The sequence below is a fragment of the Oreochromis aureus genome, linkage group 20 (genome assembly GCF_013358895.1).
Source record: "Oreochromis aureus strain Israel breed Guangdong linkage group 20, ZZ_aureus, whole genome shotgun sequence".
NCBI lineage: Eukaryota > Metazoa > Chordata > Actinopteri > Cichliformes > Cichlidae > Oreochromis > Oreochromis aureus.
The window spans coordinates 19,249,776-19,274,303 of record NC_052961.1 but is presented as its reverse complement, the minus strand read 5'-3'; the positions used below and the strand labels follow the sequence as shown (position 1 = coordinate 19,274,303).

Genomic DNA, 24,528 nt, shown 5'->3' with positions numbered 1-24,528 from the left:
GAAAAGGGTTGTTTTCCTTTAGACTTCCATACGACCGGAAGTCTTTTTGCAATCAAAGATATGATGACAGAACAACATTTGACTTCTTCTTTGTAAGCACTGTAGCAGATGACTAACATCAGTAGAACGTACTGTAGGATGTTTGAATTGATGTAATTCCAGTGCCCCTCATTTATTCCTGTTATATTCTTGTTAAAACCAGCGGACGCTTTGCACTCTCACGTTCATCTTTCATTTAATGTGTCCTGGCAGTCCTGTGTGAGACTGCCAATTAGGAACTCAGACAAAGTTGTGACATAACCTTTTTTGTCAGAGTCGACATTTTGACTTGACAGGGAATGCACAAGTTTTGATTAAAAGCCTTAAAAAGACTTTTCATGTGTCCCAGTAAGATACCGGGACCACGAAGACGAGGCTGGTAAATGAAACTCATATAACTGCCAGGCAGTCAAACTGTTTTCATTAACCCCACATCCAGTTTCTCTTATTCAATTAATTGCATATTGCAATGAGGGAATTTAGAAAATTCAGCTCTCAACTTCTGACCATTCCCGGGATTCATTTTCATGTATGAATATTCATGATTTGGATATATCATTGCACACATGGGCTGAATACAAACTTTTCCCTGGTTACCCGTCAGACGGGTGAAAGCTTTCGCTCCTCTTCTCCTCTGCGTTGTATTTTGAGTACTGGGAATGATGTGCCGAGGCTAATTAATCTTGTTGAGTTGCACTAATTAAAAAAGAGTTGGCAGACATCTAAATATGGGACAATATGAAGCATGACATGACTGAACATTCCCATTAGAGAGATATTTTTGAGGTGGGTAGACAACCCCTTTTTAACTTTCACAAGTTACTAGACTTTGTTAATGGTGAGAGTCATACACTGGCACCATATGGACACCACTAAAACACCAACTTTGCATACGTTTTGGAAGCCATTTTGTCCACCTCAGATTGGCATAAGATGGCTGCCTTTGACTAAAAACGTTCGTTTAATTCAGCAATTCTTTATTTCTGCCCCCGCTAAAGTTCTCATTTTGGTGCAGGATGCCTTTTGGTTATAACATAAACCAAGAATCGGCTGCATAAATAATTTATTCTTGAATAATAGCTCCTGGTATTAGAGAATATTACAATATTTGGTAATCATTAATAAGTAATGCGTTCACACTTTCTTTGCTCATTGTTTGACAAGAACTTTAGATTTATGTCAGACTCTTTCATGTAATATCAAATAATAATTGAGCGAGTGTGATAAGTCAAATTGATGTTTTTACTCTCAAATGCATGAGAAAGGCAGGGTGCACCAACAGAGTCATGTTCGTGTACATGAATTATTGTAATTTAAAGGTCTTTTTTAGTCATTCTTAACATTTCTGCTGTGGCCCTGTGCTTCTGCGTGAACGTTTTAGGACGTGTTCACTGAGGTGTCACGGAAAATGGGAGTAACCTGGGCAGAGGGATTGAAATTTTAATGATGAGCAGCACCACCGCACGCTGACGGTCATGGTACACCTCAGACAGCTTAAATATCACTGCTAATTAACGCAGAGAGGTGGGCTGTCACGGGCATGATGGATGTTCGTAGGGGGCAGATCGTTGCTTTCAACCAACCAGCGATTCCTTTATTAATCAAAGCCTGAGATGAAAAGGCTCTCCCACACCTCGGGGAGAAGGAGATAGCAGGAGCTATTGTTAGGAGGGTTTGAGTCATTTGCAGCAAGCCTGTGATGTGTTTGATCAGAGGGCAACCAAACATTTGTAGGAGACAGAGGGTTTCTGCTGCCGAGCGCTTGTTTTTCTAAACCTCTGAACCACCTACATGATGACAAGAGCCACGGCCTACACAGTTAGCTGAGATTTACCGGTTGTTTGGGAGATTTCAGTTTGTCAAGCCTATGTTTTTTTTCTGCATCCCTCTGAGGCGAGAGGTGAGCATGTAGAGAACTGGCCATCAGTCTTAAGGAGAGCTCTCCTCCCTGATAGAGTGAGCCAGACTGAGGACGAGGCAGCACTCCCACACTTTACCTCTGGACTGACTCCATGATCAGTCTGTCTCGCAGAGATGATTTCGAACCTAGATGATTTCAGCACTTTGTGCATGAAGATGGAGTGTTATCTCCCCCTCTCTGATCTCCTCCCCATCTACCTCACTTAAGGAGGTCCATTGTTAAGTGCCGGGGGCCTGTGGGTGCTGTAAATCAGTCTGCAGAGGGAGGGGATGTCTCCCATGGGGGAAAGCGCACACTCCCAGCAGCCTTCAGGCTGATCTCATCCTGCCTATCCTAATGCTGTGTAATTAAAGAACTGGTCAATAGCAAAGAAGAAGGTGCTAAAGGGTACGATCTGCACTTCCTATGGTACAACTGATGTAGCAATACCCATGCAGCTCGAATTACAGGGCAGTCTGCTGGAAGAAATTCTTTCCCATTCTCTTAAATCTGGCTAAAGCCACAGAGGCGTTTATGTCCATTTGATTGGGTCCTTTGGAAGAAATCTGTTAAACAAATCATCTGTATGAACGACTGTTGTATATTTCACATTTCTTCACTGCAAACTGCAGGTTTTGAAATTTGATTTGCCAAGTCTGCTCTGACCAAAAGTGTATTTATGGGAAATTTTACCTTATTTTTACAAGACGCAGAATTTCCAAGTAGAGGATTTACAGTGCTTAAAAGACTACCACCCAATCTAATGTTTATGCCCTAAACTGAATCAACAATATCGGTAATTACCAAAATCATTAAAAGAAAAATATTTCTGCAATGGTTAATCCACCGGTATGAACGAGCTCTTTAACTGAAATAATGCTGAAACATAACTATTGTTATCCATGAATTTTCAATTTTTTTGTTTTACAAAAAAGCTAAAAAAATAACAAAGTACATTATACTGCCAAATTACAGTTATTTACCTGCACAGAAAAATGTGTTCTAGTGTTTGAATGTAATCTTTGATTCATTTATGACTTCTGGGAGAAGTCTAGTGTGTCGGCTAAAATTTGGGTATAAAAACATGAATTCAGTTTGTTATTCGCCTAGCAAATAAAAATAACATTTTTAGCTTAGAAATGGTCCTTTGAAATTTTCTATAAAATTTGGTAAAATAATTTACCAGAGGTTTTCTGTTTTTTTCTGACAGATGGCCTGATAAATTTGTTAAACACAGATATGTTTGTATGACATATTCATGAGATAAGGTTCACTGAACACGTCCTCCATTGAATGTTTACTAAAATATATCCCATAAACTAAAAAAAACTCCAAAAACCAAACACTTTTACACAGTGCAGGTACCATCAGTTTCTGTGCATTAGGGAGTTCTGTAAAGGCGCACTAAATTATGACACTAGTCAAGGTTTTACATGCTTATGTGTCAGAAAAAGTTTGCTTGTTGATTAATTGGTATGTATGAGATTCAGTGTGTTTGACAGCTGGGTTTCTTGTTTTTCCTCAGCTTCACACTGAAGTCAGAAGAAGCAACTTTTTGGTGTAAAGGAGGCAACATTCTTTGAAACAACATACAGAGGTTTGTTTCCATTTCCATTATCAGGCTGAGAGGAAAATTGGCTCTCATATGGTCATGGCTGCCACCTGCTGACATAACTGCTGCATTACTTACACAAATATTTGAACGTAGCACACTTTACAGACTATCTTTGAAAACTGTTATTAGAAAATCACCCAGGAACCTTTGCTGTAAATATATGACCAATACCGCCCATTTAAAAAGAAACAACTTTATTTTTACTTTGGGCCCAAAACTCCATTCACTACAGTGTGAAACTGACTTGATGTCACTCCTGGCATAACAAAATATAGGGGATGATAAAACAAAAACAGATAAACAAAAAAAAAAATATTATTTTGCAAAAAAATGAATAAAAGATCCTCCAACAAATACATGCAAATTAAAACAAAATATCCTAACTAATCATAGCTGCTGCACTAAAAGGGCAAGTGTGACATTTTCAAATTTTTGTCCTAAAAGCAAGCTTCGTGCTGAGTCACCATGGCCTTTTGAACTATCATAAAGAATAACAATAATCAGACTAAAGGTTAAAACGTCATCAAAACTTTGATTTGCCTTTGAGTTTAGGTCCCATACATGCTATCTTCTAGCCCTAAAACAATTTATAGATATATATATTAACTTCATAAACAGTAGACAGTCAGCAATGGGCCCAAACTCTTCTCACATATCTAAAAGTCTGACAGAAACAGATCTACCTGTCTATTATTTAAAAAAACCTTTCGTCTAAATAATAGTCATCTACAACTGAACTAACATCTGCAGTCCAGTGACTTCACAATATACAGGCCTGAAGTTTTACATTGCCAGTAATCAACACACAAACGACCCTCATAGTTCCACAACAAAGTACAACTTGTCATCTTCACTGAAGATGCTCAGTGTTAAACTGTGGATGAAATGACATGGAACTGTATTTAGATCACATTCAGTCAGGCAAACACACAATTCAGCAGTGAGAATCTGTAGATGAGCCAATTTATATTATAACCTGGTTGACCTGGGCCATTCACACAAGTACTGAAGAAAAAGGTCCCCAGTGCTTTCATGTGAAAAGACTCGAGACTAGCGTTGATCCAGCTGCATTTAAAAAATATTACGAGCATGATTCTGACAATATTTCATAGATATTTATGTAAGAGTAAACCTAATGATTTACCAAAATACAATGAAGGGAATAAAAAGTCTTAAAGTGAGAACAATCTCTGATCACTGAACAGGAAAAGGCAAGACAGCGGTTTCTAGGAAGGGAGAGTAACCACAATGGATTTATACTGCAGGTCATTTTACAGAAGCACGTTAAGAAAAACCTCATTTTTGCCACAAACGGGTCATCCCTACATCCAGTAAACATCAGCTTCAAAAAAATCTGAGCTCCTTGAAAATCTGTCAGCTGTTAGCCAGTGTAAGTCTTACAATTAGGGCCATATGCCTTTAAAACAAGGTAGAACTCTAAATGTGTTTGCCATGGTACAGATACCATTTATCCAATTCAACTTTAGTGTTTGTGTTGGTTACCAGTAGGGTTGGACCTGTAGTTATTTTTCCAGACGTACAGCAGCATGAACAGCAGATTAAAATATTTTGATTAATTTAAGACTTGTGCGCTAAAAGAATATGGTACATAAAGTAAAAATGGATGACTAATTCGATGTTTTTTTTCCTCTCCAACAATCTTTAACATTTAGACCAGCGGCATCAAAAAGGTCATTAAATTTAACTTCACATGTGTTACCGACCTACAGTATTTCATTGACTAATCACTTCCTCGAGGCAGCACACAGCAAGCCTGCTGTGACCTTTTGCTTATAAGCTGTAGCCGGTACATAATTAGTAACAAAAGAAACACAAAACAAATAGGACGTTTTAATGCTTCGTGGTTTTCTGTCTGCGTCTACATTAGCGAACTGTTCGTTTGAATTAAAAGGCAGAGTTGGGGTTGACTGCAGGCTGAAAGCACGAAAGGTGCTGACTGTCCATGCAGTCACAAATTTTGTGTAATCTCCATTTATTGCCGCAATACGATGTCCGTGACTGTAAATGAGTCCGTTCCCCATCGCCTTCTTCCTGGATTCTAAAAATGACAGTAGGTTAAAAAAAATAAAAATCCACTATGAGCTGGTGAGAGCAAACTAAAGTTTGGCTGTGGAAAAGTAGGGCTATTTTCAGGTCACCACTCCAAGGTGTGATGTTACTGAGCTGCAGACTGATGTTGGGTCTCTATGTGGAAGTTGAGGGTCAGACAGTCAGACGGTTGCTCGAAGGATGTAGTGGGCTCCATGAGGCTGGATGGGTAGATGAGTCCTGGGAGTACTGGCTTTCCTCTTTGCTCATCCCAACTGTACACAGCCGTCGGTGTCTCAGGAGCCTGTCTGTCCGTGAGAAGTTCTGAAGCAATGCAAGCAAACATGTGGGCTTCAGCCAAAGTAGTATTTGAATTAGAGTTGGGTAGTACATTTGCAGCAGTTTTATTTGGGCGATGTCTGTCATTTTTCTGCTGCTCATTTATTGGTGTACCTCCATAATAATTCCACTTGGTAAATACTTCACTTGTAAAATACTTGCTGAAGTGGTTCAAGTAGAGATTGGCACACAGAAACTGGCTGAGATTCTGATCAGAATTTAGAATCTAATGCCTTGAAAATCTTGCACTGTATGGTCGATGCTAAGTGCTGTAGAAAGTCTCTATTTCCATGCACAACTGATTTTAAATATAAACAGGAGTCAATGATAGATAAATTAGCAGCATACAGCTAGTTTTTCACTTGCACTGCCCACATTACAGATTATGCACCCTAGACATTGTTTGATTGCTTCCTTTAGGTCCCCTCCCTTTGTAATTTTTGTTTTTCCGGCTTAAAACTAAAATATTTCTAAATTGGTTTTCTGTATTCTTTTTTGTTTCAAGACAGCGGGCACATGCAGTGCCATATCACCAATACATCTGCAATCCATTGTTGTTGGAGTGATTGTGACAAGCTGAAAATCTCTTAATGCAGGATCTGTTCCAAGTACAGTACACGTAAAGTATATTAGTGAAAAATAAAAAGTATGAATAACCTGATGGCAGCGATCGCACTGATAAGGCTTTTCTCCGCTGTGCACCCTCTTGTGCCTGTCCAGGTGGTAACGCTGAATGAACCGCATATCACAAGCATCACACGCAAATGGCTTTTCCCCTGGAAAACAAAACAAAACACACACACGGGGAAAATGAATTTAATCATCAGGACATGCTGCATTTATCGCTGATTTTCACAAAAGACACCTAAATCTACATTACTGCGTTAAAGTCTGGAGACACCTCTTTGATGAGAAAAGGGGTGCAAACAAAAATATAAAAGGCAAAAACAGACTGGGCAATTCTAATGAGCTTGATAATTGATATTAGATATGACCAGCTTTTTTTCGACTGAACTCTCTTAGACAAGCACTCTTGTAATTTCTTTATGCAGTCTTCAGGAATCCAGGATTCTTGAGGGCCACACAAAGCTCTTCTTTGGATGTTGGCTGCTTTTTGTTCCCTTCTCTGTCAACATGATCCCACACTGACAGCGTTTCATTGAGTGTTTTTCTATCCAGGTATGCTTTTACTGCATTGGCTGTCAGTTTGGGATTATTGAAGCCACTACCAGTGAGATAATTTTAAGATGGTACTATATGGTGGATCAAAATCTGATGTTAATTCTCTGCTTTCAAAATTCCATCAATTTTAAGAAGATCTGCAACAGCAGTGACTGAAATGCAGCCCCAAACCATGACAGAGCATCCACTGTGTTTTACAGATAGCTTTAGACGCTCTGTTGTACCTCTCTTTTGACCTACTCTGTACATTCTGATGACAATTTGAAACAACAATTTCAAATATGGATTAACCATTCCATAAGAACTGTTGCCTCTGATTTTCAGTGTAGTTCTTGTTTAATTTGGTATACCACAGCATTTTCTCTCCATTTGCCCTCCTAAAGAATCTAATCTTGACACCCAGCCTTCCACCAATTTCACTTCTCGTGAGGCTTCAGCAAACAGTTCAGAGAAGGTTCAGATGCATCTGTCGGGTCCTGTGTCAGGTCTTTGCTGGATTTGTCTTCCATTTTCTTCATGAAATGACTTTCAAACACTGTTCATATCTTTTGTTTTCCACTTTTTTAGTTTCCTCATTTTTTTCAGTAAATAGCTTTTTTTTTGGGAATGACCTGTTTGGTCTAAAATACTGTTTTATGCTTGTCAAGGTGTGTTATTACTGGCATTTTTTTATAGATTCAACTGAAGAAATGGGATCAAATGACATGATTTTCAAAGACACTATTTAAAATTGGTTCTTTCCTAAGCTGTCTGTTATGTGTAGACATGACAGGTTTTTATTCTTGAGCTAGATGCCCTTTTCATGCTTTAATGATTCATACTCAGTGTTATGTGGCTTAACAAAAGAAAAAAACCGCACTCCTCTGAAAATGGTCAACTATGAGGACTATACTGAAAATGAGTGAAAAGGCATCCAATGTCCAAAGAAAAACTTGGAAAGACTGGAGAACTACTGCTCCACGCCTTCTATAGACCATTGTAAAAGATTATAACAAAGTGTGGCTCCTCAGAAACAAATTATAAAAAAAATGATGGCAAGATTTTTTGCACATTACTGTAGTATGAGTCTTATAATTGACTTACAAATTAGGACCAATGCAGAACTCAGATCAACATACAAAATGAGAAGAAGAAACGTGGAAAAGACACATTTTACAAACTTTCACATGTGTCAACCAACCTCTGAAAACATCAAAACAGATTCATGGAGCAAATACTAAAAATAAAGGTAAGAGTTGGTGGGTATTTTTAAGCTTATTCTGAGCAGATGGGCTACGAAGAAACATCCTCACAAAGACTTACCTAGTTGACATACAAAAAACAATGAATAAATAAAAAAAATAGTCCAATTAAAGTAAAGAGGTGAGGGTAAGTTCTCACCTGTGTGTGTAAGAATATGCCTCTTGAGGTGGTAGCTGCTCCGGAAAGCTCCATAGCAATGATCGCAGATGAAGTTCTTCTGGACTTTCAATGAGCTGTCGTCATCCATATCAACTGATGGAACTAAATGCTATAAACATGATGACAATTAGATGAAATTAACTTAAGAGTAACAGTCTTTTCATTTTCTAATTTCAGTAGAATTTTAAGCATTCTTTACCTCCACTTTTACTTTGTTGGCTAAACCTGATTTTTTGTGTTTCTTCTTGGGCTGCATATTCTGGTTTGCCTGCATGCCTTTTCCCTCAATTATCCTTGATGTATGATAATCTCCATCTTTCCGGATGAGCTTTTGAAAGACGAAAAAATGTGGGAATTATGATCAAAGACAACAGGCTTGTGTTAAATGCTCGTTTGCAACCTGTGTACATTTGTCAACCAACAACTTAAATTGCCTTATAAAAACAAAACTGTGAAATAACATTAGCAGACTTAAAGTGAGTTATTTCTCCTTGCAAAATAAAGAGGCATCTCTCACCAGGGGCGGGCAGCTCCCAGTTGATGGATGGCCCATGTGGCTGTGATGTGGCTGTCCATGATGCACCTGGTGGCTGTGGTGGTTCTGGCTATGCTGCGAGTGGGTTTGGTGGCTTTCAGGACTGGTCCTTTGCCCCTGACCCAAGGGTGACATCATCTTCTTTTGGCCTGGGATGTTGTTGGCTTGCATTAGGGCCATGCTGGACAGCACCGCCTCGCAGCCCAGCAACCCAGCCTGACAACACAAGCAAAATGTCGTTTTGAAAGAGGAGATCGCAGGAGTCTTCACACAGCGAGGCATCAGAGGGAAGGAGAGGGAGAGGGGGACTGAGCAATGGAAGTAACGGATACATGCATACGATAAAACCATGATGGTGATCTGGAGATGAAGAGACTTCCACTGACCCATTTCATATGGTCTCGAACAGAATTGCTGGAATGGTGTGTCATCGCCGTGCTTTGAATGCGTGTGTGTTTGTGGGGACAGAGGGGCTTCACTCGGGATGAGGGGTGACAGATGAGACTACACCCTCCAAAATCATCAGGGGCAAAAGTCTGAAAATAAAGGCATATGCATATATGACTAAAAATGTATGTGCACCTTTAATATGTGCTGTCTATCAGACAGGAAAGCACCAGTGGTTTGGTACATGGCTGACAGAAAACACAACAATAAAAGGTAAAATGAGAAAAATGATGGAGATGAGGAAAAAGCTGGTTAAGCACAATGCATCTGTGTAAATAATACATTAACCAAACAAATCCTTCAATGACAATAGCTGGTAGTGGAATATAGAAAGGGATGCTTCTTTTTAAATGGTTTGCTATGCACTTGAGTCCAAGTGTAATGAAACACACACCTGTATCTACCTCATACAGCTGCAGTAATAAAAAAAGACATCCTAAATTGACTGGAAGCTTGGTATCCAGCAGGAATTTGTTTGAAAGTCTTTTTCATGCACATGACAGCAAAAATAAATCTGCACTGTTATTACCTATGTCAAAGCATGTTCTGAAGCACCAACCAGAGAAAATTAGGAATCACATTACAAACACGTTAACTCAGTGTGGATTCTTAAATAATTACATATATCAAAATGTTTTAAAATCTGATTATGTTTTGTGTGTTTGTGAGAATTAATATCAGCTGATGTTTTAAAATGAATTTTAAAATAACAAAATATAAGTATTAGTCTTGAAAACCCTACACAGAAACGTGGCTGTTATTACAAAGGATATGAATGATGCTGCTTCTGTCATCCATGTAAAGACCATAAATACTGTAAAAACCAAGCAACTAGGAGGTCGGTATAGCTCATTGGGTTTAGGAGGTTATATGCATATACAGTGGCTTAGGTTCAAGTCTGCCTTGAACCCTGTGTGCTGTCCTGCTCTCTTACCCTCTCTTGTCTATTCTACCTGCATCTAATACTCATGTATTAGGTTATAAAATACATACAGCAGTTTCCCAGTCAGGTCAAAAACTGGTGCTAGAAGTACTTAAATGGTGAATGCATACAAACATGCACAATAAATGGCACGATTACTGCATGATGTATTATGTTAATGTAAAGGGGGCTCTTTCGACGACCCAGGCTTATAAAGCCCACCCACACAGTAAACTCCTTAATACGGACAGAGATTTTTATTTTAATTGATCCAACCACATCTATTATTGGAAAACGCTTTGTTTTGCGATTCATTTGTAAGCTGGTGGGTTTATTCACTGATCGATCTTACAAAGATCAAACAGTTAGCTGCAGTTAGCTAGCAACGTATCCCAGCTTTTTTGCGAAAAAAAAAGAGAAAGTATGAGAGAGGTTTATTTTCCGCTGGGGTCACGGGACAGACAGCTTTGTGTATTTCTGCAGGGGTCTGTATGAAAGTGTGCCGCACGCTGAAAGTCCCCGCTGAATGAAACGAAAGCTGAAAGCAGCTAGCCAGCCCGGAGTTGGATTTTGGGACAACTCTTGTGTGACTGAGCGCCCACCCCACCCCCCGCCCCGGACAGCACAACAACAGGCAGGGCGTGCAGGCTCCGCGCCGACCTCAAAATAACGCCGCCCTCGCGGGCTACAACTGCTCCAAACACACGGGCACCGAGAAATAAAACGTTTACAGAGCCGCGAGTGACATGCTGCAAACTCCACCGCTTACCTTTCGGTTTTCAGAGTGCTGAAGATTAATATTTCTTGTCGCACTTCCAATTTTTTCTCAGTTTACAAACACTGACAGGAAACACCACCGGAAGTGCTCCCCGGGGAGAGTCCTGATTGGTGGTACGCCAAGACACGTGACCGAAGCGGACTGACCCAGATTTGCGGCCATAACTGTAAGGTGTGCTGCAGAAGTTTTGTTTACAGGCTTTGTGTCTAGCAGACTTTATAAATATTACATTTTGACTGAAAACACTGTTCCTACACAAAGAAAGTATTTTTTGGCGTAAACCTAACCAAATAATTACATAATTAATCCATTACAAGACCAAAAGCAGGTTCTCAGAGGTGACGATTTATTTTATTGTTTGTTTTACATTACACTTACAGAAAGACATTGTAAACCTGAACTGCTTTTCTAGGTAAAAACAAAACAAAACAAAAAACCCAAATCACTTTATTGGAATTAATTAAAAAAATATATCATAATTAGTTTGGTAGTAAAATGTAAAGGATAGGCATTCTCCAAAAGTGTTTTAAACTCCTTTACAATAAAGACCATGATGATATAAATTTTATAATACCAAGTAACCTTTATTTATTTATTTAACAGCTGTGGGAATCTAGGAAATCAGATATTGAAATGAACACAATTTGACTTGTTTGTTGTTATTTGTAAAATTACAATGACCAGCATTAAACACGTTAAAATTTTCTGAAGAGCAAGGTGTTCACTTATGGGCTTTGTCACAGATCCTTTCCTAGTCTTTCAATTTCATCAAGAAAGAAGTCCATGTCTTTCTGGGACAGTAGGGGAGAGAATACAGTCACACGGAAAAAGTTGACCTTGTTTCCCAGAGGCTGGTAGCCGACCATCATAGTGCCTTGCTTCATCATACGTTCCTTGATGACAGGAGCTACCTTTTAGCAAGAAAACAATACACAGAATTAACTGTACATTTTAGATAATGGGGGTTTCTTTGTTTTTTTCAAAAGCACACTACAAAAATTGAAGATGTCACATCTAAGTACATGTCAATATGTGTGCAACAGAAGGAAGGAATAAAATATTTCAAATGTGGCAGCTTATTCTTAGTCAGCAATAGACAAACTTACTTTTGCCAGTTTCTCCTGGTAATCTTCAGTTCCTTCCTTCCCTCTCAAACTCGGTGGTACGAACCAGAAGCAGACATTCACAAAGTCTGGCTGTCCGCAGAGACAAATGCAAGCATGATAATGAAATTTTGCAGGTAAAAAACTCAGGTATGCTTTATGTAAAATGTATGAAATTACCATGCTCAAAAGCTGGAACCCCTCTCTTTTCTTCATCTGCTCCACCAGATATCTGCAAGAGAAAAAATTTAGCCAAAAAAGGTAACCATATTAAAAAAAAAAAAAAAATTTCTTATATATTAGACATAATTTATTAGTTAGTGAAAACCAAGAGAAAGACAGTTGGTTTCAAGGGGTCTTAAATGGATGTGTAAGGCTGATCTTCTGTTAGAATGAGACAAATCCGACTTTACGACTTTACTTGAAGCTTGCCCTGTGCCACATCCTTTATCTACCTTGCATGAATAAAAGCCTTGTCTACACGCTCTTCTAAGCCCGTGGAGCCAACAGCTTTCCACATCAACCACAGCTTCAGACAGTCCACCTTGCGGCTGCACTGCACAGACTTATCCCCAATGTCCAGGTTCACATCGTAGAACTTATCTTGCTGGAAGAGGTATGTGGCATTGGCACTGTGGCACTGCTTCAACAAATTCTGGAACAAAGTCAATGATTGTCAAAAAACGTACAAACCCATTTCACTAAAAACTTTATGATTATTAATTCCGCAGCGTTAAATTGTGAAGCCAAACCGTGGTGTCCTTCAGGAGCAAAGCAGAACACTGCAGGCCAGCCACCAGCATCTTGTGGGGATTCCAGGCTACTGAATTTGCTCTTGTTATACACAGAAACAAACTCTAATCAACATCACAGCCTTACACTGTATCTCCACTCATGTACAAGCTCATGTACATTTTAATACCTGTCAACTCCTTTCATCAGATGTCTGTGTTTCTTAGAAAAAAGCACGCTCCCTCCCCAGCAAGCCTGAAAAACAAGGGATAAAAAAGTCTCACAAGGTTCACAAAACCAAGTCTTGTCAACACAGATCAGTCTTCCACAAGTGCACTCACATCTACATGCATCCACAGCTTGTGTTTATCACAAATATCAGCTATGTGTTCCAGCGGGTCAAACCCACCCTGCACTGTGGTCCCTGATGTGCAGCTTACAAGAAATGGCACTGCACCCTAATGGAAAACACACAAAAATACAATGAAAGTCAGGAGATGATGACTGCTAAAAGCTACATGTTGAATCTGATGAAAACTAGCTAAACATCAGCAAATCTACCTGAGATTTGGACAGCTCTATCTTTTCATCCAGATCCTCTGGAATCATACGACCTCTGCAGCACAAGAGACAGCATTTAATTAGATGAAAGGTATTATTTTTACTTGGCACAACTCCAGGTTACAATACATCAAGGTGTAACAATTATTTCAATACAGAACATTAATCTATTATTTACAGTCCCAATCAAAAGTTTAAGATCACTTGAAAAATTGCAACTATGGTGTGCCTGAAAACAGCCTGTTAAAGTTTAACGTTGTTTTCAATATTTTGAAATTACTGTCTCACTCCCATTTCTTCTTGTTCCACGTTGAAGCTCTACTTGGAACCTTGTTAAAATCCGACCATGCAAAACAGGATTTTTTTTTTGTTGCCATTTTTCAAGTGGTCTTAAACTTTTTATTGGGACTGTATTTTGAATAATAATTCAGTCTATATAAAAGGTCATATAACATGTTCCACATTCTCTGAGCTCAAAGTGACATCTGCAAGTTGAGTTTTATGAGCATTCGGTTTTGCAATGGTATAAATTAGGGACAGAAGAAAATTCAATTTCTTTTATGCTCAATAACTTTTTTCAGCGGGCAACTGATAACTAACAAGTTATTCATCCAAGATGGCTGCGCACACGGACGCAGCGGCTCCAGGCTCTCCAATTAGGCGTTTTTCTTTTTGCAAAGCAAAACTTACCTACAGTCATCTGGAATTATGCGACATCGGATGTAACAGCCAGATCCCCGTTACCAGTGATTATCAGAGGATCAACAACATCCCCCCGGAGATAGCGAGAACACCGGGCGCTCCGTGGATTGTTATCGGCTCTGCCAAGCAACCCAGGCGGCGGACAGAACGCAAACAAAAGCGGGGCTGCCGGTCAGGCGTGCTAGCCAGGCTACAGAAGCAGCCTTTTAAACCACCGCTTCCAAGCATCTTCCTGACCAACGCACGGTCGATCGTCAACAAAACAGACGAACTGAACCTACTTCTCCCCGCACAGCCACTCGTCCGCGACTGTTGTGCCTTGGTCGTCACAGAGACATGGCCACGAGAAGAAATTCCCGACGCCTGGATGCAACTAGCAGGCCGCACAATGCACCGCAGCGACGGAAAGGCTACAGCAGGTAAAAGCAGAGGTGGAGGTTTGTGCATTTACACACATAACAACTGGTGCACAAACACTAAGATAATCACCACAGTGTGCTCTCCGGACATAGAGACAATGTCTGTCGTGTGCAGACCATTTTACTTGCCTAGAGAACTGCCTGTAGTGCTAATAACAGCAGTCTACATACCTCCAGACGCTAATGTTAGCTCAGCCCTTGCCCACCTGCACGACTCGATCTCTAAACAGCAACGGAGATATCCAGAGGGAGCACACATCATCGCAGGGGATTTCAACAAAGTGTGCTTAACAACTGTGCTGCCTGAATTTGTTCAACATGTGACATGCCCTATGAGAGGGAACAACACACATGTTTACTCAAATATCAACCAAGCCTACAGATCTGTTCCCCTCCCACACCTAAGTATGTCCGACCACCTCTCTCTGCTCGTTGTCCCCTTATACACACCACTCAGTAAAAGGACAAAGCCCACCATCAGAACTATTAACACCATTTCTGAGGATGCTCTGGCTCAGCTGCAGGACTGTTTTGCCCTCACAGAGTGGAGTGTCTTCGAACATGACGACCTAGAGACTCACACAGCTGCAGTGCTGGGTTACATCATGTATTGCATTGACACTGTCACCACGGAAAAGCGGGTCCGGGTCTACCCCAACCAAAAACCCTGGATGTCGAGTAAGGTTCAGGCGTTGTTAAAGGCACGTAACTCTGCATACAAATCTGGGGACCAGGATATGTATAGCAGAGCAAGAGCAGATCTTAAAAAAGGCATCAGAGCAGCAAAACTGGACTATTCGAGTAAACTATCGGATCAGCTCTCAGATAACAACCCCAGAAAGGTATGGGAGGGCCTGAAACACTTCACCAATTACAAAGGCAGTGGGACAAATGCAGATAACATGGACATCTCATTAGCAGAAGAACTAAATGACTTATTTGCCCACTTCCAGAGAACTGTAGACACCCCTATCATGCACACGGCCCTGCCCATAGCCTCTGATCACAGCCCACACACATTTACCCTCCAAGAACACCAGGTTCACAGTTTGTTCAGAGCAGTAAATCAGGGGAGAGCTGCTGGCCCTGATGGAATACCTGGGAGGGTGCTCAAAGTCTGCGCTGACCAGCTGGCTCCTGTGTTCACCAGACTATTCAACCTCTCCCTGTTACACTGTCCCTCACTGCCTGAAATCTGAAACAATAGTCCCAGTCCCCAAGTCCATCACCCTCAGTGGCTTCAATGATTACAGACCCATTGCACTGACACCTGAGGTTGCAAAGTGCTTTGAGAAGCTGTCCTAAAGCTCATAAAGGACTGCCTCCCACCCAGCTTTGACCAGTTTGCCTATAAGGCAAACAGGTCCAACGAGGATGTAATTTCCACTGCCCTCCAGTCTGCTCTGCATCACCTGGAGAATCCTGGGACTTCAGTTAGGATGCTCTTCATTGATTTCGCTCGGCTTTCAATACCATCATCCCAGACCCTCTTGGACTACAAACACATCCGCCTTAGTGATGAAAGCCCAGCAGCACCTCCATTTCTTGAGGGTTCTGAGATGGAACAGGCTGCAGACTGACCTACTAGTGTCCTTCTACTGAGCCACAATCGAGAGTGTGCTGGTGCACACTGAAGAGACTCCAGAGGGTCATCAGAACTGCAGAGAAGATGATCGGCTGTCCACTCCCCTCCCTGGACTCCATTGCCACCTCTACATGTCACTCTAGAGCCACGGCAATTATAAAAGACCAACTTCGTCCTAACCACCACCAATTCAACATCCTGTCCTCTGGAAAATGGTTCAGATCCATCAGGTGCAAAACATACAGACTAAAGAACAGCTTTACAGTGTTCTCATTATGATGCCTTTGTATACACCCCCAACAGTGAATAATGTAACTTATACATTGTGTATATAGTGTTTTTATATTGTTCTTCTTTTTTTTAATATTATTTTCTTTACTTTTGCACCTTTGTGATCTTGCTACCTAATTTCTCTGTGCAAGCAACTGTACAGTGACAATAAAAAAGTTCAATTACCTGTCGTCCACTTTCACAAAGATGACATTGTCCAAACCAATCCCCAGAAATGCAGCGCCTTTCTTTACAGAGTAATGGCTCTGAAAAAACACAAGTATGTCTGTTTCAACAGTGTCATGAAGTTAGAAATAAACCTGATGAAGCTTCCATTGTATCAATACAACTAGACAAACAGGTGAACAGAGTCGCCCTCACCTCTGGAGATGTAAAGATGCTTAGCCGTGGGAGAGCCCACACCCCCTGGCTTTTGACCTGTGGGAAGCGTTGATAGCGTGCCAGGTTCATGGCATACATGTTGGAGGTTGAGCCCCCTGGGCAGAAAATCCCATCACCCTCTGTCCAACCAACCAGCTGACGTAGGCCCCTGAGGACCTCGTTCTCCATCAGCACAAAGACTGGGGCTACCTCATAGGTGAAGCTAAATTGTCACAGAAAAAGTCTGATGGTGTTATTTGTTGGATTAGCCTTGTCTTCATTTTATTTTTTGCTTTGTGAATCTCTGCAGTGCTGCTCTATGAGTCAGGAAACTTTCTTTGCTTACTAACCAATAAATAAAAAAACACAACATTGTGAAATATGTAATCAGCACTGGTGCCAAGAAGCACCACTCAAACAGTGCACCTAAACATCCTTTTGAAACACTTTGAGTCATTTTCTTTGACTTTATATTTTTGCACGTTTTCTAATAAATTCGGTTTATTAAACACTCTGATACACAAAAAATTTGCAAAATACCTAAAATAACCTCAATGTTGGAGGTTATTTTTTCTGCCCTTAAAAAAGCAGGAACTCCAGCAACACTTGAGAAACGAAGAACAGCTTTAATAATTGACCAACGCGTTTCGGTTTGTGGACTTCATCAAGGTCAGTTCCTGCTTTTTTAATTCTTTCATCTTCTCCATGCACCTTGGAAGCAGGTGAAGTTGTGCCAGGATTTTTTGCTATTTTTTCTGCCCTGCAATATGCAGAAAAGATTATTCCTATTTCTAGAGTATTTCTACAGAGCAGAAGCTCTGAACTCTCCTTTGATCAGTGCCTAACACATTTTATTCAATATTCATACAGGCTTAACCTTCCATCCCCTCAATATTTATCTTATATATCTTCTCGTATTTGTTCCTTCTTACAGATTAGTGTTGAGAGCCTCAGTGAGGAATCTTCCAGCCAAGGAATGATAGTCCACCCCACCGTACTGTTGATTAAAAAAATGTGGGTGACCTGAAATTAACAAAAAATAAAATAAAAAAATAGTCCCTTCGAGATCGGAGAAGTGCCTGTCTGTTTAGCTCATTTCTCTACTTACTTGTTTTAATGCTGTACTTGGCAACATCTCTTACTCTTTGGAGGAGCTTGTCCCGTGGCTCTCCTGTCTCTCTCACCCCCAAATCCAGGAGAAGAGCCAGCTCCTCAGGCTCTTTCCACTCACAAACCTGCACGAGGTAAGTTAGGATTATGAAGTCTGTTAGCCACCGCAGACAGGGAAGCTATTTTGTGCTTCACAAGATACCTTCTGTTTGACATCTGTGCCATTGGAGAGCACTTCCTCCATAATAATTTTGAAGGCTTCATTCAAGAAGAACTGGCCTTCAGCATGGTCAATAAGAGGCTCATTCAGGTCACGGAGACTAGCTTGTTCCATTATCTCTTATGTGCTGTTTAAAAAAACAAATACTTTTCAAGTCAAAAGGTGTGATAAGAAACAGACACATGGTGCAAACGTCATACTACTAACCTGAGAATGGAGACAGGTTTGTGCTGTGCTCTGACACCAGACTGCAGAAAATGGCTACAAAGCAAAGGTAAGGTGGCAAGAGAGGGAGGGAGGCAACCTTTGTCCCACACTTCTAGTTAATGTTATCTGAGTTGAGGAAAGACAATGGGGCACACACATACACACAACTGTGATTTATGGGATCACAAAAGTTCATTTTTAGAAGGTCAATGTGCTTTAGTAAGTCATAAGTCATGTATAGCACTTTAATGGGTAAAACTTTTGAGGTTTTCATGAAATGATTCTCATTAGTTCACAACAAAGAGCATCAGATTAGCTTGTGGGTGAACATTTTTAAAGGCAGTCATTTTACTGTGATGAGTTATGGAGTGTTATGCAATAGAGGCCGTTTATCTGCTCTGACATGCATGAGAAGGTGAATGAATCTTAAAAGACACAAGTCAGCCTCTACAGAAACTCTGTGAAACATCAATGCAGGAGCAGAGGGATTCCCAGATTGCGCAGACAGAAAACCTTCATAGTTCTGCAGAAAAGAACTCCTAAGATTGCTTTGTTTCCAGTTATTACTTCTTCAATTCTTCCAGCTGTGATTTTTATTTATTTACCTTTTTAATGAGCAGCAACAGCTAACGTTTAGGAGTAGTTTGCAGGTAGTCAAGCGCGAATATACGCTCATCAGCCACCTCAATAGGTACACCTGTTTAACTGTTCGTCAATGCAAATGTCTAATCAGCCAGTCACAAGGCAGCAACTCAATGCATTTATGCACGAAGACATGTTCGAGGTGATCTGTTAAAGTTCAAATTGAACAACAGGAGGACGAAAGATGATTTAAGTGACTTTAGCATGACGTGGATGTTGGTGCTAGATGGGCCGGTCAGAGTATTTCAGAAACTGCTGCTGTACTGGGAGTTTCCACCACGACCATCTCTAGGGTTTACAGAGATTGGTGCAAAATGAGAAAATATCTAGTTCTCCGGTATAACACAACACTGAGAAAAATGTACCGTGGGGTGACAACATTACCCCATCATTCTTTTATGGCTTTAAGGATTTATATAATCTCGTGTTTCTGGGACATTCAGTGATGCTTTTGTCTGTGGCTGAACTTGCTGGTCTGGCTACTCTGGTGATTAAATTCAAATACCAAAAAACCCCCAAACAAAAAACCATTTACACACCAGTTTATCAGCCTTCAACTTGATTTCACACCATTTTCCTTCCAGTCATCTGTGCCCCATTTGCAATTCTTAAACAGTGGATAAAAGAGTAAAAATAAGATATTGTTTATTTTATAGCAGTTGAAAGAATAATACAACTATTACAAAAAGTTATTTCAAGTGGTATTAAGGTTTTCCCGCATCTGTCCTTTGCAGTTGTTTTCCATGAAAGAGATGAGTTTTGAAAATGTTCTTTTCTCTGCTGCTTCATGTGGACTGCTGAGCTCCATCCCTAAGATGAATAATCCCAACATAAAAAGAAAATGCTGTTCAAATAAAGTTAGCATAGCTTGCTTTGCATTATCTTCTCAAATTAAGGGTGAATAAAAATCATATTACAGATACCACAACAGAAAAAAGAAATAAAAAATCTTGTAAGACATTTCATGAGACTAAACTTTTATGACTTTTCTAGGATAATTGTTAATGCATTATTTAAAATGTACAGTATTAAGTACAGTAGTGCTAAATGCAGCGCAGTAAACAATAAAATCTTGTTTAAGCCCTGATATTTATGATCCGACTTCTCAGTAAAAACATTTCCTTTATAAGGACTGATTACTCTAGGGTAAGTAATCAGTCAGTCTTCAACAGGAAGTCAATGCTTTCAGGTGGCAACATCCACTCTCCCTGACTGAGAAGTGAATGCAGTTGAGTGGGTGTGGCTTTTTCCCTCTGTGAGTTACGCCAGTAACGCAGCATGGCAAAGACTCGGTCCACATGGAGATTATGGTCCTCTTCGATTTGCTCCAGCTTTACAGATGAGATTCCCAGAACTTCTATGCCAATCGCCCTCCAAGATTTGCCGATGGTACGGGCCACACACATCAGCTGTTTCTCACTCACCATGCCAGAGCCTGTGGGATGAGACAGTTACAGTATGTGAATGTTTTACAGAGTTTGACAGTGGAATATATTTCAGTCATTGCCACTCACCGTTGTTGCAGATCTTTTTGTTTGGAATGACATCTGGTATCTCAGGTGCTCGTTTTCTTTTTTCTGAGGTTTCTTTTCCCCCTTGGAAGTGAAAAAAAGTTTCTATTTATAGATCAGAAATAGAAATCTAACTGGAATAAAAGATTGCTGAACATGAGCAAATTTTAACCTACTTGAGGACTGTGTGTTGATTTTCAGTTTGTTAATAAAGTCAAGCTTTGGGAAGGTTTCTTGCAAGTCGTTATCCTTGAAAAGCTCCAGTAGGTCTTTTGCTGCTTCGGGACCTCTCTGTATGACATGATCCAAAAGCTCTGTCACTTTTTCACTAGGAATGCGGCAAGATTTCACATGCTGGTAGGCGTGACGAGACAGCAGACGGCGAGCATCTGCATGCTGGAGTACAAAGTCAGGATCCGCACTTAGGATTTCTATAAGCTTTGGCTTCTGGCTTCTGAGTAGCTGGATTTCCTCTCCTGATTCCTCAGCCATGACTGATTTAAATCAACTCCTGGCAAAACAAGTTGATGAAGAACTCTTTTAATAAAAGCACAGATATGACATATCTAACAAACTCAACCAAAAACCTTTTGACTAAATTAAACTTTCAAAAAAAAGTAAACAGCTCCAATATCCATCCATTCTCCAATATTTCTAGTAGTAATAATTGTAGCGGTGACGCTATTCTGCTAAATGTGCTGCAGACAGAGTCAGGGTCCCTCTGCTGGTCAAACTAGGCAATGACAGCATGTCTACATTACCACAAGCATTCATTGCCTTCTAATGATTTTAAAAGAAAAACAAAACAAAAACAAAGTTTTCAAGTTGCTGCATGACCGATAACATGTGCATCAATGCTTATATATCTGTTCTAAGCCAATACTAGCCAATTACATTGCTCACTTGATAAATATGTCTATCAGGCTCTAATGTAACACTTAATTGTCCTGCACATGCCTGCATAATCACTGCTAAACATATTCCTGGCTGCCTTTTAATTTACGTGGCTATGGAAAAATGAGATATTCTCACATTTATTTTAATGACTCATTCAAGTGTCTCCAGTAATCCAGTGGATGAAGAATGTACAATGGGAAATATTCAAGACTGTTTAAGATATTTAATGAATAAATGTTTCAATTTTGCAGCCATTTTTCTTTAGTATATAAAACTGTAACATTTAACATAATTTAACATGTAATATGCAACATAATATGTTATAGCGTGTTGAAAACCACAATCTCTGATGACAACCTCTGATAAAATAAACTCACCGGCCACTTCATTGGGTATACTAGTGCAACTGATCCTTAACTCAGATATTTAATTAGCCAATCATATGGTAGAAACTGAATGTATTTAGGTATGTAGATACAGTCAAATTGAACCTCAGAATTAGAATAGGGAAGAAAGTTTGGGATTTTCCCACAAAATCATGTTACATTCCTCTAAAAGTCGAGGGAATGCAGGGAAGTAACAAAAAGCATCCAGGTTGGGGGAAAAAGAGACAAGGAGACAAAAATATAGATGAAATAAAGTTTTTTTTAATTAATAACTATACTAAAGAAGACAGACAAGTCACTATAAGCATGAAAAGATTTGATGCATAAGAGCATATCAAAAAAGTTAAATGGTTAAAAATGCCCTCTACTCCACAGAGCAGGCATAAGCAGTTAAGCCATATGCAACTCAGCTAACTGCAAAGGCTCTCTAGGACTGGAGTTCAGCTATCCCTGGTCTTAAGTACTCATAGCCTAATTGTTGAATAGAAAGGACAGCAGAGAAAGGGGAGTATCTACGGCAGGAAAGAGAGCAAGTCATGCCCAGCCATGGCCGTAACAAACCATCTTTAGAATTTACAGAGAAAGATCAGAAACAGAGAAAGTAACAAGTGAGCGGCAGTTCTCAGAGATTAAAATAGCCAAACTGCTGAGAAATGTGAGGAAGGCAATAGTAACTCAAATAACCACTCATTACAACCACCATTTGCATCAGGTGACTGAAATGAAATAATAGAAGACTGTAAAACATTGCCTTGTGCGATTAGTCTCAATTTCTGCTGCGACATTTGGATGGTAGGTTGAGAATTTGGCAAAAAGACAAATTATGAATTCAGCACCTTGTAGTGGTGTAATGGTGTGCAGGATACTTTTGCCGTACACTTTGGGCCCCAACTGAGCACCGTTTAAACAGGACATCCTACCTATACAACTCAAATAATCTCAAACTGGTTAGTCGATCATGTCAATGAGTTCACTGTACTCAAATGGACGCCACAGTCACCAGATCTCAATCAAATAGATCACCTTTGGGACGTGGTAGAATAGTTGAGTTGCATCCTGGATACGCAGCCAATTAAGTCTGCAGCAACTGTGTGATGCCATCATGTCATTATGGACTAAAATCTCTGAGAAATGTTTCCAGCACCTTGTTGAATCAATGATACGAGGGGGTCCCACCCACTGCTAGCAAACTCCTAATGAAGTGACTGGTGAGTGTATTTCACACTGTGATACATGGGAAGTTATACAGTGCTTATGTTATCTTTTCTGTAAGCTTCGGACATGAAGAAAATTAAGTGGCATTAATATTTTTTTCCAGTTAGACCACAGACCAGCCAGTGTCTACAGCAACTCAATCGTTTGTAACAGTAGCGTTGTTCAAATAAGCGTTAATACTGATGTACACTGATCCGATATCATAATTTCAGCATGCGCATAATCATTTTATCAACTTTTTTTTCTTAGCCTACGTCACACGCCCATGTGCTAACAGAGTTTATTACTTTCAGTGCATGAAGGACGCAAAGCCTTTGTTCTACATCCAGCACTTCTATTCTAAATCCCTTTAATCTCTGCACTTCCTGGGTTTGTGCGGCATCTGCTATCGATCACTTCCAGATGCGCTTTACAGACTCGCTCTCATACACCAAGCAGGCTACAGGCGGAACGTATTTGTGCTTTTCTCTTACCATTTAACGTAACAGCCCGAATAACAAAGATAGTAAACAAACGCAACTTTTAGCGGATAAACAGGAGACGCGTCACAAGTTCACCATCGCTTCTTTTCTCCCGCTGCTTTTTCTCCCTTATTTTATCCGGTATTGCAGTAAAATCATTTCCGGTTATTCCTTTCACTATCATTTTATTTCTGTTTGCTTCCATCCAGTGGGTGGATGATTTAACTGCAGAAAACCTCCCCAGCTCTGAGCATTTAGTGTCATCTGGTGGAGATGCTCACACATTGCACTGTAGTGACAGAAGTGTTCTATAAGCTTAAATTATACTTAATTTAAAAAAGTTTATAAGACTTATTATGAAATTATTATTATTATTATTATTATTATTATTATTATGAAATAGAGACATTTCAATAAATACAAAAAGAAGTGACTAATAGAATTCGATGGGAGACATAAAAAAATAAAATACCTTGGATTATTAAGGAGAATAAGGCAAAATTTGCACAAAAAACTCTGCAGCTTTACAAGCTATAGATTTTCTATAATATGAAGAATAATGGCTATAAAAACATGCAGTGTGTGCAATATACACAGGAACTGCATATGTACAATGCAACACAAAGCAACAGAACTTAAAGTGGTGCAGCATGTCTAACGATAATTTATTTAGTGCAAAAATGAAAAGCAGCAGGGGAGGACAAAATATGTATGTATTTTATTTTTTTTCTTTAAAATTAGCTCAAATTCCGTGGCCAGAAAAAGAAAATACACTCACTGCTGCTCTAATTCATCAATGCAGCTAAACTGTAAACTAAATAGCTTCTCCACCTGGGCGCGCCTCCTCAGAGCAAGAATCTCTAACTCTCATGTCGACGCGGAGAAATGTGTTGCTGGTAATATTGTGAAAATGGAACGC

General features: G+C 39.9%; 3 protein-coding genes across 8 annotated transcripts; all 3 read right to left on the bottom strand.

Annotated features, from left to right (window-relative positions):
- Window positions 1-3,731: 3,731 nt before the first annotated feature.
- Window positions 3,732-11,302, bottom strand: znf740b (zinc finger protein 740b). Its single transcript, XM_031746930.2, has 7 exons — window positions 11,199-11,302; window positions 9,447-9,596; window positions 9,043-9,276; window positions 8,725-8,853; window positions 8,505-8,634; window positions 6,600-6,718; window positions 3,732-5,927 (listed from the first exon to the last, which is right to left on the bottom strand). The coding sequence occupies exons 2-7, from the start codon at window positions 9,489-9,491 to the stop codon at window positions 5,778-5,780; spliced, it is 807 nt and encodes a 268-aa protein (XP_031602790.1). The 5' UTR covers window positions 9,492-9,596; window positions 11,199-11,302; the 3' UTR covers window positions 3,732-5,777.
- Window positions 11,303-11,545: 243 nt separating this feature from the next.
- On the bottom strand, window positions 11,546-18,569 carry csad (cysteine sulfinic acid decarboxylase). 4 transcript variants are annotated; one of them, XM_039604933.1, is made up of 14 exons: window positions 18,498-18,569; window positions 18,273-18,417; window positions 18,069-18,195; window positions 17,893-17,983; window positions 16,961-17,183; window positions 16,766-16,845; window positions 13,604-13,658; window positions 13,384-13,500; window positions 13,233-13,297; window positions 13,063-13,144; window positions 12,766-12,965; window positions 12,491-12,542; window positions 12,314-12,403; window positions 11,546-12,118 (listed from the first exon to the last, which is right to left on the bottom strand). In XM_039604933.1, exons 2-14 carry the CDS (start codon window positions 18,402-18,404, stop codon window positions 11,945-11,947), a joined length of 1,488 nt encoding a protein of 495 aa, XP_039460867.1. In that variant the 5' UTR covers window positions 18,405-18,417; window positions 18,498-18,569; the 3' UTR covers window positions 11,546-11,944. The 4 variants fall into 4 exon arrangements, with proteins under 4 accessions (XP_039460867.1, XP_031602781.1, XP_031602779.1 ...); XM_031746921.2 differs by lacking the exons at window positions 16,766-16,845; window positions 16,961-17,183; window positions 17,893-17,983; ... (1 more) ...; window positions 18,273-18,417; window positions 18,498-18,569 and adding an exon at window positions 14,896-16,759; XM_031746919.2 differs by lacking the exons at window positions 16,766-16,845; window positions 16,961-17,183; window positions 17,893-17,983; ... (1 more) ...; window positions 18,273-18,417; window positions 18,498-18,569 and adding an exon at window positions 14,931-16,759.
- A 1,198-nt stretch (window positions 18,570-19,767) lies between these two features.
- zgc:174906 (uncharacterized protein LOC571548 homolog) lies at window positions 19,768-23,747 on the bottom strand. Of its 3 annotated transcripts, none has more exons than XM_031746898.2 (4): window positions 23,622-23,747; window positions 20,827-21,161; window positions 20,654-20,734; window positions 19,768-20,574 (listed from the first exon to the last, which is right to left on the bottom strand). In XM_031746898.2, the coding sequence occupies exons 2-4, from the start codon at window positions 21,140-21,142 to the stop codon at window positions 20,294-20,296; spliced, it is 678 nt and encodes a 225-aa protein (XP_031602758.2). In that variant the 5' UTR covers window positions 21,143-21,161; window positions 23,622-23,747; the 3' UTR covers window positions 19,768-20,293. The 3 variants fall into 3 exon arrangements, with proteins under 3 accessions (XP_031602758.2, XP_039459989.1, XP_039459988.1); XM_039604055.1 differs by having other exon boundaries at window positions 23,706-23,744; XM_039604054.1 differs by having other exon boundaries at window positions 23,669-23,741.
- Window positions 23,748-24,528: the final 781 nt, after the last annotated feature.

What these genes read in the sequence shown, in the direction of transcription:
- znf740b (XM_031746930.2), bottom strand. Translation starts at nt 9,491, where the DNA reads ATGACACACCATTCCAGCAATTCTGTTCGAGACCATATGAAATGG. An exon ending in CTGGGAGCTGCCCGCCCCTG is followed by an intron (nt 8,854 to 9,042) that starts GTGAGAGATGCC and finishes GTCTTTCAAAAG; the next exon opens with CTCATCCGGAAAGATGGAGA. An exon ending in GCATATTCTTACACACACAG is followed by an intron (nt 6,719 to 8,504) that starts GTGAGAACTTAC and finishes TTTGTTTTCCAG; the next exon opens with GGGAAAAGCCATTTGCGTGT.
- csad (XM_039604933.1), bottom strand. Translation starts at nt 18,404, where the DNA reads ATGGAACAAGCTAGTCTCCGTGACCTGAATGAGCCTCTTATTGACCAT. An exon ending in CAAGTACAGCATTAAAACAA is followed by an intron (nt 17,984 to 18,068) that starts GTAAGTAGAGAA and finishes TGTTAATTTCAG; the next exon opens with GTCACCCACATTTTTTTAAT. An exon ending in GGTTCCAGCTTTTGAGCATG is followed by an intron (nt 12,404 to 12,490) that starts GTAATTTCATAC and finishes CTCTGCGGACAG; the next exon opens with CCAGACTTTGTGAATGTCTG.
- zgc:174906 (XM_031746898.2), bottom strand. Translation starts at nt 21,142, where the DNA reads ATGGCTGAGGAATCAGGAGAGGAAATCCAGCTACTCAGAAGCCAGAAG. An exon ending in AATCAACACACAGTCCTCAA is followed by an intron (nt 20,735 to 20,826) that starts GTAGGTTAAAAT and finishes TTCACTTCCAAG; the next exon opens with GGGGAAAAGAAACCTCAGAA. An exon ending in CAAAAAGATCTGCAACAACG is followed by an intron (nt 20,575 to 20,653) that starts GTGAGTGGCAAT and finishes CTCATCCCACAG; the next exon opens with GCTCTGGCATGGTGAGTGAG.